The sequence below is a fragment of the Populus euphratica genome, unplaced genomic scaffold (genome assembly GCF_000495115.2).
Source record: "Populus euphratica unplaced genomic scaffold, PopEup_1.0 scaffold48.1, whole genome shotgun sequence".
In the NCBI taxonomy this organism is placed as follows: Eukaryota; Viridiplantae; Streptophyta; class Magnoliopsida; order Malpighiales; family Salicaceae; genus Populus; species Populus euphratica.
In genome coordinates this window covers 1487426-1499855 of record NW_011499879.1, presented here as the reverse complement: position 1 = coordinate 1499855, position 12430 = coordinate 1487426, and the positions used below count along the sequence as shown (strand labels likewise).

General features: G+C 26.7%; 1 protein-coding gene across 2 annotated transcripts; it reads left to right on the top strand.

Annotated features, from left to right (window-relative positions):
- Nucleotides 1–4790: 4790 nt before the first annotated feature.
- On the top strand, nt 4791–6844 carry LOC105129085 (uncharacterized). 2 transcript variants are annotated; one of them, XM_011031023.1, is made up of 4 exons: nt 4791–5613; nt 5720–5899; nt 6214–6342; nt 6459–6844. In XM_011031023.1, the coding sequence occupies exons 1-4, from the start codon at nt 5002–5004 to the stop codon at nt 6552–6554; spliced, it is 1017 nt and encodes a 338-aa protein (XP_011029325.1). In that variant the 5' UTR covers nt 4791–5001; the 3' UTR covers nt 6555–6844. The 2 variants fall into 2 exon arrangements, with proteins under 2 accessions (XP_011029325.1, XP_011029324.1); XM_011031022.1 differs by having other exon boundaries at nt 6433–6844.
- The last annotated feature ends 5586 nt before the right edge of the window (nt 6845–12430 follow it).

The window sequence follows — 12430 nt, the reverse complement described above, 5'->3', positions numbered from 1 at the left end:
CTGCATTGTATAGTCCACAATAAAAGACTCGGTCATTTTAGTTATAGTTAATTAGTTCATTGGCTTGTGTATGAATTGAAATAAAAAAAATTAAATATAAAAAAATATTAAAAGCATAGAGAATTTTTTGATAATATTATTAAACCAGGGCAAGTAAGGCAATCTTGAAATTTCTTGACCCAACTCTTTTCCTAACTAGAGTTTTTAATTAAATCGTGTAGGATTTGGTCAAACTTAAATTAATTGATTTCATGGGTTCGAATACAATCTGGGTGACCAGTAAAAATAAAGCTTATTTAAAAAAAAAATTAAGATGATAGCTTTTAAAAACTTATTGAGACAACGACAGATTAGATTGAATCTTGTAACCTGCGACCCGAGTTATGGACTTTATTAGGCTTGATAATTTTTTTTTTAAGTTTTTTTATTTTATTAGATGATAAAAATAGATACTCATAAAATTGAACACCAATACTAAAATAAACATTTATTTGAGATAGTGAAAATACTATAACAAGTAAATAAAAATAAATCATGCAATCTATTTCTTAACGAATTCAATATTAAAGAGTGAAATTGAAAAAAAAAATCAATTAAAAAAGTAGAGGATTAAAAACAAAACAAAAGGCATATACAGTTGATGGAAAAACTTGTCAAACCTATAAATCGAGTAACCCAGGATAATACGTCAAACTTGTAAACTGAGTCATTGACTCTACTAAAATTATAATTTGTTTTTTTAAAAAATTATTTTTTTATTTAACTATTCGATAACAAAAATAGACGATTGCAAAATCAAACACCAACCTAATACCAAGATTGTTTTTGAGATCGTAATAACCTCGTAGAAAAAAATTAAACTAATTATAAAATTAAATTCTTAATTATTCCATTATCCAAGGATGAAATTGAAGAAAAGAAATTGATTGAAAGGAAAAAAAGAGTTAAACTTGTCAAATCCATTAACTAGGTTAATTAGCCAAACCTGTGAATAAGTTTATAAACTTTGTAAAGTTTAATAACATAGTTTTTCTCTTAAGCTAATTTTTTTAACTATATAAAAAAAACATTGATGATAAAAAAAAAAAATCAAGTGCAGTTAAAAAAAAAACCCTGTCAAACCCGTAAGCTAAGGTAAGCTAGGTTACCATGCCAAACTTGCAAACCATGTTAAACCTATATAACGACTAAATGAAAATAAACAAATTACAAAACTCAATTTTCAATCAATCTAATATTAAAAGATAAATTTGATAAAAATAGTTTTTATAAAAAATTATAATAAAAATTCAATAATTAAAAAAATCAGAATATTGTGAATTACTATTGTAATTCAAATTGCAATAAATGTGGGTAAATAGTTGTTTTTTTAACACCTTTTAATTTTTGGTTATATGAAAATTGCATTTGTTTTATTGTATATTTTCAAAAATCAAAATAATAATTTAGGTGTCACTAAAAAGCATTAAAAAAAAATATGTATCTCAAAAGATATATGAACTTAGTATTTATATTTTAGATTTGTGAACATAGAAATTTACACCTATAATAATGAACACCATTTCTAAATTAAAAACATAGATTCTATTTCTATTTCTATGTATAAACAACTATATTTCTCACCCTTTGCCGATTGTTCACTAAAATTAGCTTGTACATTAGCTAGATAAGCAAAGAGAATTATATCCCATGCTAGAAAAAAGATTTTATTATACCCTGTAATGTGAGGGATGTTAAATTAATAGATTTGAAGACTGGAGGGAAGATTTAGAGGGAAAGTCAAAATGTAGATGTGTGTTATATGTGTGATGACATTTAGCACTTGAAAATTTTGTATTATGTAAAATAAATATTTTTATTTTTTATTTTCAAAATTAATTAATTGATTATAAATGACTCTTCCTTTCAAATTATTCAGATAATTTATCTGAAGGGTTGCTTTTAAAATTCTATAAACATATTGGTATGAAGATGTACGTGTTTTAAATTCTACAAACAGATTTATATGAAAATGTATTATTTTCCTTATAAATATTAGTTTGATATTGATATAAATCAATAAAAAATAATCTTTTTCTCTTCTTATTTTTTTTCTATAGACTCTTTGTTTATATTTATCAAAAACAAAATAGGATTTCTTAAGAAATTTATAAAAGTTGTTGTTTATAAGTTTTAAAGCCTTGATATATCCTAAAGATAAATTGCTTTAACTATGCATCAAATATAGTGCGGGCAATTAATACAGACAATAATCTCTACTCCTCAAAACTTGTTCGCTATAGCCATTACCTTAGTAAACACTCATAGAAATACCTATAATTGAAGAGTTGTTGCATGGTCTTGCATGATTTTAATTAAAATAAAATGATTACAGCATATGCTATTAAAATTGGAAGTTCATGAAGCATTAGAAGTAGTTAGAATGATTACAAGAAAAAGTTATTGTATACCACATAATAATTTTCTCATGCATATATTCAAAAATAACTTGTGGATTGAAGAGAAAACCATAATTCATGCAAAGAAATTCATTATTAAATCTGCAACAAAAATGAATTATATTAAAGGAAATCAAAATGTTCAAAAAAAAATGCTAGAAACAAGAGGAAATTTTTTGAGGTAGCAAAAAACTTCACAAATTCAGGCAACCCAAACAAATTAAAGAAAGGAAAGACTTGTTAAAATTGTTTCAAGAAAATGCACTATAGAAATAAGTGTATTTTTTAAATAAATAAAAACAAGAAATTCTTGCAATGTCGAGAATTCTAATGATGCAAATGTGGTTGAACATGAAATTGATTTGGTTGCAATAGTTTCAAAGTTGCTTATTAGAATGTTTGTTGAACTTTATATGGTATCCTAGTGCAACCATTCATATATGCAACTATAAAAATCATTTTAAAAATTATAAAGTCATAGAAGATAGACAAAAAGTTATAATGAGAAATTATAATGTTGCAAAAGTGAATAGAAAAGGAATTGTTGAACTAAATTTCACTTTTAAAAAGAAATTATTGTTAGTTAATGTCTTACATCTACAAAATATATAGAAAAATCTTGTATTTGTAAATTTGCTTTGTAATAAGGGTTTTAAGATTGTTTTTAAGTTTGATAAGATTATTTTGTACAAAAATAGACTATTTGTAAGGAAATGCTACTCATATAATGGAATGTTCAAACAAATAATAGTAATAAATTTAGTGTTCCTATTTATATGATTGAGTTATCTTTATCCTTATGGCATAATCGTTTGGCACATATTAGTTTTAGATTATTAAGATATATGGCTAAGTATGATTTAATTTCTTGAAAAAATTAAAGATAAAATAACATGTAAAATATGTATTTAAGCAAACATGACTAGAAAGACTTTTCTTAAAGTTAAAAAAAATACAAATTTACCAGAACTTGTGCATTCTAATATATGAAATTGAATAACATCTTAACTAAGGGAAAAAATAGATATTTTATAACTTTTATTGATGACTATTAAAAGTATAATTATGTTTATTTAATAAAACATTAAGATCAAGCTTTCAAAATGTTCAAGAATTATAAATTATAAATTAGAATTTGAAAACCAAATGGGGAAGAAAATTAAAATTCTAAGAAGTGATAGAAGTGGCGAGTGTTTTTCCATAGATTTTTCTTCATTTCATGAAAAAAATAGAATCATATATCAAACTAGTGCTCCATGTAAACCTTCATAAAATAATTTGATAGAAAAAAAGAATATAACACTTGTTGATATGTTTAACTCTATATTAGTGAATGTTAAGTTGCATACTAGTTCATGAGGAGACGCTTTACTCACTACTTATCATATAAATAATAAAATTACTTTTATAAAATTAAAAGTTTCTTCATATGAATTATGAAAAAAAAGAAAACTAAACTTAAATTATCTTAGAGTTTGATTATGAAAGAAAAGAAAACTAAACTTAAATTATCTCAGAGTTTGGGTTGTCTTGTTTTTAATAGCGTTCTGATTTCTAAAATGATGAAATTAAGATATGTAGCTTTAAAGGAAAATTTTGTTGGCTATGCTGAAGATTTAAATGCATATAAAAATATTGAATTAAACTTCTAATATAATTGTGGAATTTAAAAATGTTGAGTTAATTGAAAATAAATTTTAAATTGATTCTAATTTAATTACTGAACAAATCAATAATTTTAAAATTAAAATAGAGTCAACAAACAATACAAGTTTTGATTAAAGTTCTAGAAAAAAAATTCAAATGGATCATCCTATGTACCACTTCAACAAACGTTTAGAAAATTTTATAAATTTAGAAATTCAGGAAGCAGCACAAAACTATATCAGTGCTAAAACAATAGTGAATTTTTGTTTTGAATTAATTAGATCTGTGCGTAGTATAGTATTTTTAATTCTATTAAATGAAATCCTAATTTAAGTTTTTTGGCCGATATGAATTTTTTTAAAATTTTGAAATATTCACCCTAAGAAAAGATTTAACTTGAAAGATATTACAATCCAATATTACTCATTAGGTGATTGTATATTAGGTAAAAAAGAAAAAACTTTATTCTATATTAAAAAAGTAAAAGATTTTATTGTACTTTATAATGTTTGGAGGATACCAAATAAATATATTTGGACAGAGGGGAAGTCAAAATATATATACGCACACGCGCGGTTAGTAGGGTGTTGTTTCAGTTATGATAAAGTATAAGGGTATATGGGCAAATTAGATGGCTTTATAAATCACACAGGTGAAGTGGACTGCTCTTCGTGTTTGTTTCAACTTTGAGAGAGACCAGAAACTTGGCATGTATTTTGTCTTGTTGCTAAGGCAATGACATGCCTTGATTAAATTAGTCAGAGCCAAGTGTCAACTGTGCTGCTGTGGGGCAGTTCATTCTCAAACACAAAAATAATAAGCAAAGAAACAAGAACAAAAACTTCTCTCAGGTTTCTTGTCCTAGTTTTCTTGTATTTTTAGAGTTCAATTCTCTCGAGGAATTGGGCTTAACGAAATGTCTTCTGATCTTTACGTTCTTGATGCACCTTTCTACCACCTTTCAAGTCCAGAAATAGTCTCTCCAGAAGGTGACCTTTTCTTCTCTGACCCTTTCTCCCCTTTTCGCGACTCTTCCATTGATATTCTTCAAGAATTCTCAGATAACCAAAACATTCAATGCCCAGTTGAAAATTCTAGATTTGTAGACAGTTTTAGCCCAAGTATTTTCTCATCTTCACCTCCAAGTCACCAACTAGAGAACTTGTCACTTTACACAAACCCTTTGCAGGCTTTAGCCAATAGTGAAAATCTGGCTGATGGGTATGGTAATTTCCCTGGCTTGGATGCTTTAGGAGTGAAAACTGAGGAATGTCAAATGGGTTTTGATCCCTCTTACAATCAACAATCTTTTATGCCTCATAGTTATATTGGTGTAGAAAATGTGGCAAAGATGATGCAAAGAAGCTATAGTAGCAATTCTTTTGAAGGCAACCCTGGCTTTCTCTTTCAACCTCGCTTTGATACTCTCTTGGAATCTCCAAATTACCAAGGCCAAGCCTTCAGCTTACCTGAAAACAACTTTCTTGCTGGTCAAGTGAGGAAGATTTGCAGCGCTGGTGATTTACAAGTAAAACCACTCGCTAATCTACTCTAGAGTCTCGTCCCCTGATCTTGCTCTGTTTTCTCTGTCATCAATGGCTAATGGAATATAGTTTTGTCTTGATTTGTTTTAGAGTATTAACAAAACACCGCATACAACACAGAGGTCCGTTTCAAGTCCTTTAGCTACAGAGAGCTCGTTTATAGAAGAATCAAACTTCAAAGTAGGACGTTATAGTGCTGAAGAAAGGAAGGAGAGAATCTCAAAGTATAGAGCCAAACGTAACCAGAGAAACTTCAGCAAGACCATTAAGGTAAGACCTGCTTTGGTTAAGTGAGTAAACAAATGCTGTACGCATATTTAACAGTGGTGTTAGAACATTGCTAATAATTAACGTTATCATTATTTTGTCACAGTTCATCTAACTGTGACAAAAAGGATACAAATGAGTCAAGCCATGGTCAAAAACACAAAAAACATACATTTTTGTTGTTTAATGATATATATAATTAATATTATATCGGCTAAGAATGTTTTCGAAATGGCTAATATACAAAATATTTTATATATATATTTAACCATCCATTAATATAGGTTGATTAATTATTATTGTTGTGTTGATACAAGTATGCATGCCGCAAAACACTAGCGGACAACAGGCCACGTATACGTGGCAGATTCGCACGAAACGAAGAAACTGGTGAGACCCCCAAGGTTGCATGCTCTACGAGGGACGACAACGAGGAAGAGCTATGGGTATTGGTTTTATTTGATGTCTGTTTACTGTAAGGTTTTATCATCTTATTTAGATTGATGAAATGCAGCTTGTATACTGAAAGTGTGCAGTGTTGTTTTTGTTTGAAATCTTGTAGCTTGATGGATTGCACGAGGAGGAAGACGACGGGGCAATTAGAGGATCACCGGGAGGTTTTGCCCAACCTCAGTTTCAGTACTACTATGGTTACTAGTATGGGATTTTGCTTCTGCAGAAACTAGGATGTTCAACGAGGACCAGAAAACATGAGGGGAAAAAGTCCCTTTGGAATAAGTCATTGTTGAATTAATATATGTTTGTTATTGCCTAGGTTAAAGGTTTGTAGTTGGTAGGTAGATGCATTTTAATTAGTTAGCTAGCTTTGGTAGTTAATTTTTTTTTAATCCACGTTTGTAACATCTCTATCATTATGAATGTATATGGTGATCAATAAACAATGACTCTAATCTTGACTCTTTGCAAGTTCTACAGGACATTTAAATAAACTTATATCCTCGTTCTTCACACGGAATATTAGATCTTCTGGTGTGCAATTAGTCTTCCATGGTGATTATTTTTGTCTGCCAGAATACAGGAATAAACAAACATGAAATTTGGTGAGTTGAAAGCATGCTCGCTTCACTAGAAAACTGTAATTATGGTTTCACCTTTTCCATCAATTGGCCGGCTACTATAAAGTTTTGCGGTTTTTAAAAAAGTTCATTATTTATTATTATTCTATTGATGTTTTTATATTTTTATATATAACAATAAAATAATTAAAATATTTTTTTTTAATTTTAACATATTTTATAATTATAATTAAATTCATCACGGTATCATGTAGTATTATATTAATAAATATAAAATTTAATTAATAAGTTATTGGGATGCGGCAACTATAGTAGGGTAGTTTATCGTTGGCAATACTTTTTTTTTTCTCTTTTTAAAGTTTATATTAAATATTTAAAATTTTAAAGTTGTCATTTTTATTTATTGAGATTGTAACTTTGATTTTTATTCTTATTTTTCTAATTTTTAGTCTAGGTTTTCTTGTAAAATTTTGATTTATTTTCAATTTTATCTTTCAATTCAAATTTATAATATATTATTTTTTTTAATTTGAGTTTTATTCCTTTGATTTTTTTATCCTTTTTTATATTGATTCTCCTTTTCAATTTCACCTTTCAATAAAAAATATGTACTTGTCATCTAATTTATTTTTTAATTTAATTTTAATTATCATTCTTTTATTGCTATTTTTTTATTCTTTTTTATAATTGAACATATTTTTTTAATTTTATTTTTAAAAATTTAATTGGTTGAAAATTGTGTTTCGTGATTTTTATAAATAAGATATTTTTTATCTAATTACTTGAATTATGAATTTGAAAAACTAACACTAATTGGTATTGATTTTTTTTGTTTTTTTTTTCTTATTTCCTCTGCTGACTTTATCATTTAACATTGTTTTTTATTAAAAAAATAAGTTTTGTGATTTCTTGGTTTTTTTCCTATCAAGTTATCTCAATATCATGACCTAAATTATAGATTTTATGGGTTAACTCAGATTGGCTAAATCATTATTAACATAGTTATGGTTTATCATGCTAATTCGAGTTGACTCGAGTCAATTTTTTTTTTTTTTATTTATTTAATTATCTAGAAATTAAGTTACACTATTTTTTTCCTTTTGAACAAAAACTTTTTTTCTAGGTTACTGTGATTAATTTTTTTATTTGATCTGTTTATTATCATTACCTATTTTTTTCATAATCTAATTAGAAAATTGAAATATTCATAAACACTGAGGTCACGTTTTTCTTAAACGCATGAATTGTGAACACTTGTTTGCTTGACTCAGGAAAAAAAAAGTATCACGTTTATTTAGCTAGACTAAAAAAGGCCTCCCTTATCAGCCCCACCATTAGTCTAAATGGTCTCATGTTAAAAAGAACGTACTGGTAATGATGGTATCTAAAAATAAAAACTAAAACTAAGAGGCATCAGTCAATGATGGTATCTAAAAATAAAAACTAAAACTAAGAGGCGTCAGTCATTTACTATATCCCGTAAGAGCTTTCATTAGATTCACATATTGATAGCTTTCATTAGATTCGCACGGTGAAAACTCTTTTATTGGTCCCTAGGTTTTTACATTTAACACTGTATTGATGTAGGATTCACCTTTGTGATTTATATTATGCTTGTGTATGAATATCTCGGTGATGTCGAGAAAATATTATGTTAGCTTAATTGATATTGGATTTTATAAAATAAAATTTAATTTTATTAATTTAAAAGAATTAGAGATTCAAGATCAAAATTAAATATTAAAAAAAATACATAGTCTTTTCTATTTGCTAACATCACGGACTGATTTGTATGATTTATTTTTTCAGTCACTTAACTTTTTTTAATCTAATTTGATTCTTGTACATTGAATTTTTTTATTTAACATTGTAGTTTGTTTTTGTTGTATAGACATGGGGTTCTCCCAATGTCAAGAGAAAATTATGGCACTTGATTGATATTTAATTTTAAAAAATAGAATAAAATTATGTTGATGTAAAATAATTAAATGTTAATGGATGAAAGTAAAATGTGAGAAAAAATAGTGGGTTAAGATAAATATACAATGCAAATTGGCTAATGCATGTGGAGGCTAGTTCATCGCATTATAGCATTTCGTGTAGCCGCCTTAAATGATGTTAAATTACCATTTATAATTGTGTTGGAAGCAACGTTATAAAATCTTTTCATTGGTGCAGCACGTGTGATATTTAGTGGTGTGTGGTGGCTTTTTTTCCTCTCTCTCTCCTCTTCTTGTGATTCACACTACTATGCCAAACAATAAATTTGGCCTATCATTTTGTTTTTTTAATTTAATTTTTATTTTTTTTATTTTTTATTTTTATTTTTTGCTTTAAGTCCTTTAATATTGATTTTTTTTTAATTTCATTCTTCAACGTAAACAAACTTGTCTTGTCATTTTGTTTTTATTTTAAATTTGATCCTCGTTCTTTTGATTTTTAATTTTCTTACTTTAGGTTCTCATTTTGTTTTTATTTTAAATTTGATCCTTGTTCTTTTGATTTTTAATTTTCTTGCTTTAGGTTCTTTAAAATTATTATTTTTAATTTTTTAATTTTTTAATTTCATCATTCAACATTATTTAATTATTTAATTTTTTAATTTTATCATTCAACATTAAACTAGTTAGAAATTATGCTTCATGGTTTCTTTCGATGGGGCGATCCTAGTATCGTGACCTAAGTCATGAGTTTAAAATATTAACCTAAGTTGATATCAATCTTTTTATTTTTATTTTTGGATACTAATTTTCTTTTCAATTTCATCCGTTAATATTGAGTTTGTTGGAAATTGAATTTTATTATTTTTTTAATTTTTTTCTAAACATTTATCATGATCTTATGATTTAAATCAGTAGTTTAATAGGTTACTCGAGTAAGTCAAGTCTTTTTTTAGGTTATTTTTTAAGATTAAATATTTTTTTTAATTTTTCATCATTCAATATTAGGTTAATTTGAGAATCAAGTTTCATAATTTTTTCTATTGTGCATTTTATTAAATTATCATTTTTACATGATCCGGATCCCGAGGTTTGGTAGCTTTATCTAGTTTGCTTGGTTTTTTTTTTTTATTAATTGATTTTTTTATTTCATCTTTCAATATTTGACTGTTAAATTTTAACAAGTATCATATTTTTTTTATTTGTTTTTTATTGAATTATCTCAATCTCGTGATTTGGATTGTAAATTTGATAAGTTAACTTGAATTTATTTATTATACTTTTTTTTATCTTTTAAAATAATCAATTCTATCATTTAACATTTATTATAATTGATTTTTTATATTATATAATTAGAAAATAATCAATTCTATCATTTAACATTTAGAATGAAACCTTTTTATTAGATCTAGTCAGATTTATAACCTAATTCAGGAGCAACCTATCCAGTAATCTTCATTCTAAATCATTTATTTATTTATTTATTCTTTCTATTATGTACTGACCGTGTTTCCATGCCATGAGAATAAAAGCACTAACTAGTCGGAAGCTTGTCTTTGAGCGGGTGTTTAATTATCAGTTTTTATTTATTTTAAATTTTTATTTAATTTATTAATAACAAATCCTCTAATTACATAAATCTATCATCGCTGTTAATTTTATAATCGATTTTATTTATGATTAAAGTCAAGTCACTACACATATCAAGTTATATATTCGTTTTTTTCTTTTTTGATAATTTCATAACTTTTTTTTAGATTATATTACTTAGCATTTACTTCCGCAATTCTAAGATGATTTGTAAATAAGGAAAAAGTCAATCTTTTATAATAGAGATGTCAGTAAATCATTTTATTATTATATTTAGATAGATTGTTGTTGTTGTTGTTATATAAATCTAGATCTTTCAGACCCTATCATTTTCTGTTTATCTTCCGACCATCTTCTTCACTAAACTCCTTCAATACATTAACCAAATCATTTCAGACTACTCACACGTAGCAGTAATCTTTCTTTTTAATAATGCTTACCCAATTTCTTTAATACCAAACTTTTTTAGCAGATCATCAATATATATATTTAGATTGATTATTAATTTATAATGAATTAATTTCTTTGAATTCGGGATGCATGATAGTAACCTACATAGCAGATCTGTTCGCCACTCAACTAAGCGTAAATGGTTTTATTTTCTTAATATTCCATTATTGAAAAAAAGGAGCATGAAGAATCAAAATCTAAAGCAGGGGAAAAAAAAATTAAAAGCAGCACGAAAAAAATCAGCAAGCTAGAAATATGAGGGGTGTACATACAATAAAATGGTGATAAAATAACTGAAAAACAAACGCCAATTTGATTGACAATTCTATAGCTAGTGTTTTTTTCAGAACTATATTAAAATAATAATTTTTAATTTTTAAAAATTTTCTTTTTAAATAAACATGTTAAAATAATCTAAAAATATTTTTTTTTGTACACAAACACCGCAAAAACAAACCATTGCTTATTTGGCAAAATCTGATAGGAACTGAATTGAGTTGATTTCCGCAAAATGAGACCTTTGATTTCTTTTTCTTAAATGACAAACCAGGTGTGGATTTTTTATTAGATAATTTTTTTATTATTTCATTTAAATTCCATATCCTTTGCTTCATATTGTAAAGAATCAGCCACATACTAGTTTTCGTTTTACTTTTCAAAAAGTGTTTATTTATTTATTTTTTAATTCAGACCTCTATGAATTTTATAAATAAACTTGCAAAGAATCTAGCGCAATGCATGATTGGTAGACCTGAGAGGGGGAATTTTCTTTTTAAAATCTCTGTTGAAATATTAATGAACCTAGTTGCATGCATCCAAGTGGCACTTTGTTAAGGTAAGCTCATAAAATATCTACCTTTAACTAACTCTTTGTCTAAAGGAAAAAAGGGGCTTCTTATGAACAAAGGTATAGTTTGGGTGGTCTTAGAAAGCATGCTTCCCCTGAAAGTTGTCATAGTACTAACTAATTCGATGATCCTCGCGAATAGAAGAAAGAGAGAGAGAGAGAGATGCCACTAGTATTTTCTCAATTTTAATGTATTTTTAAATAAAAAATAATTTTTTAAAAAATAGCAAATGATTCTTAAAACAAAGTGCCTGAATCCAACACTACGGAAGCAACACCTGTGCTTCTCTTTGTCATTGAGATAATGAATCAAGCTACGAGAAATTAGACGCTTGGTAGCCGACCAGGATTTGACTATAGAAACATTTGGTTTTATGCTGCACTCAGGATTTGCGATCTAATTTATTGGTTAATCCGATCATGGTTTTGGGGGGTCTTACCTTATTTGATCTGAAAGATCTTCATCTTAAAATTGGACCGGAAAAGAATATCGTATACAAAAAGCATATATATATATATATATATATATTGCCCTTTTATAGAAAAAGAGAGCAATCAAAGAGCAGTCAAAGAATTTCCAAGCTAGATTATAGTTTATTTTATGATTAATATTTCGACCCCTTTTAGTGTTGTCACATCCATGGTCTTAATGATGACTTATCACAAAGAA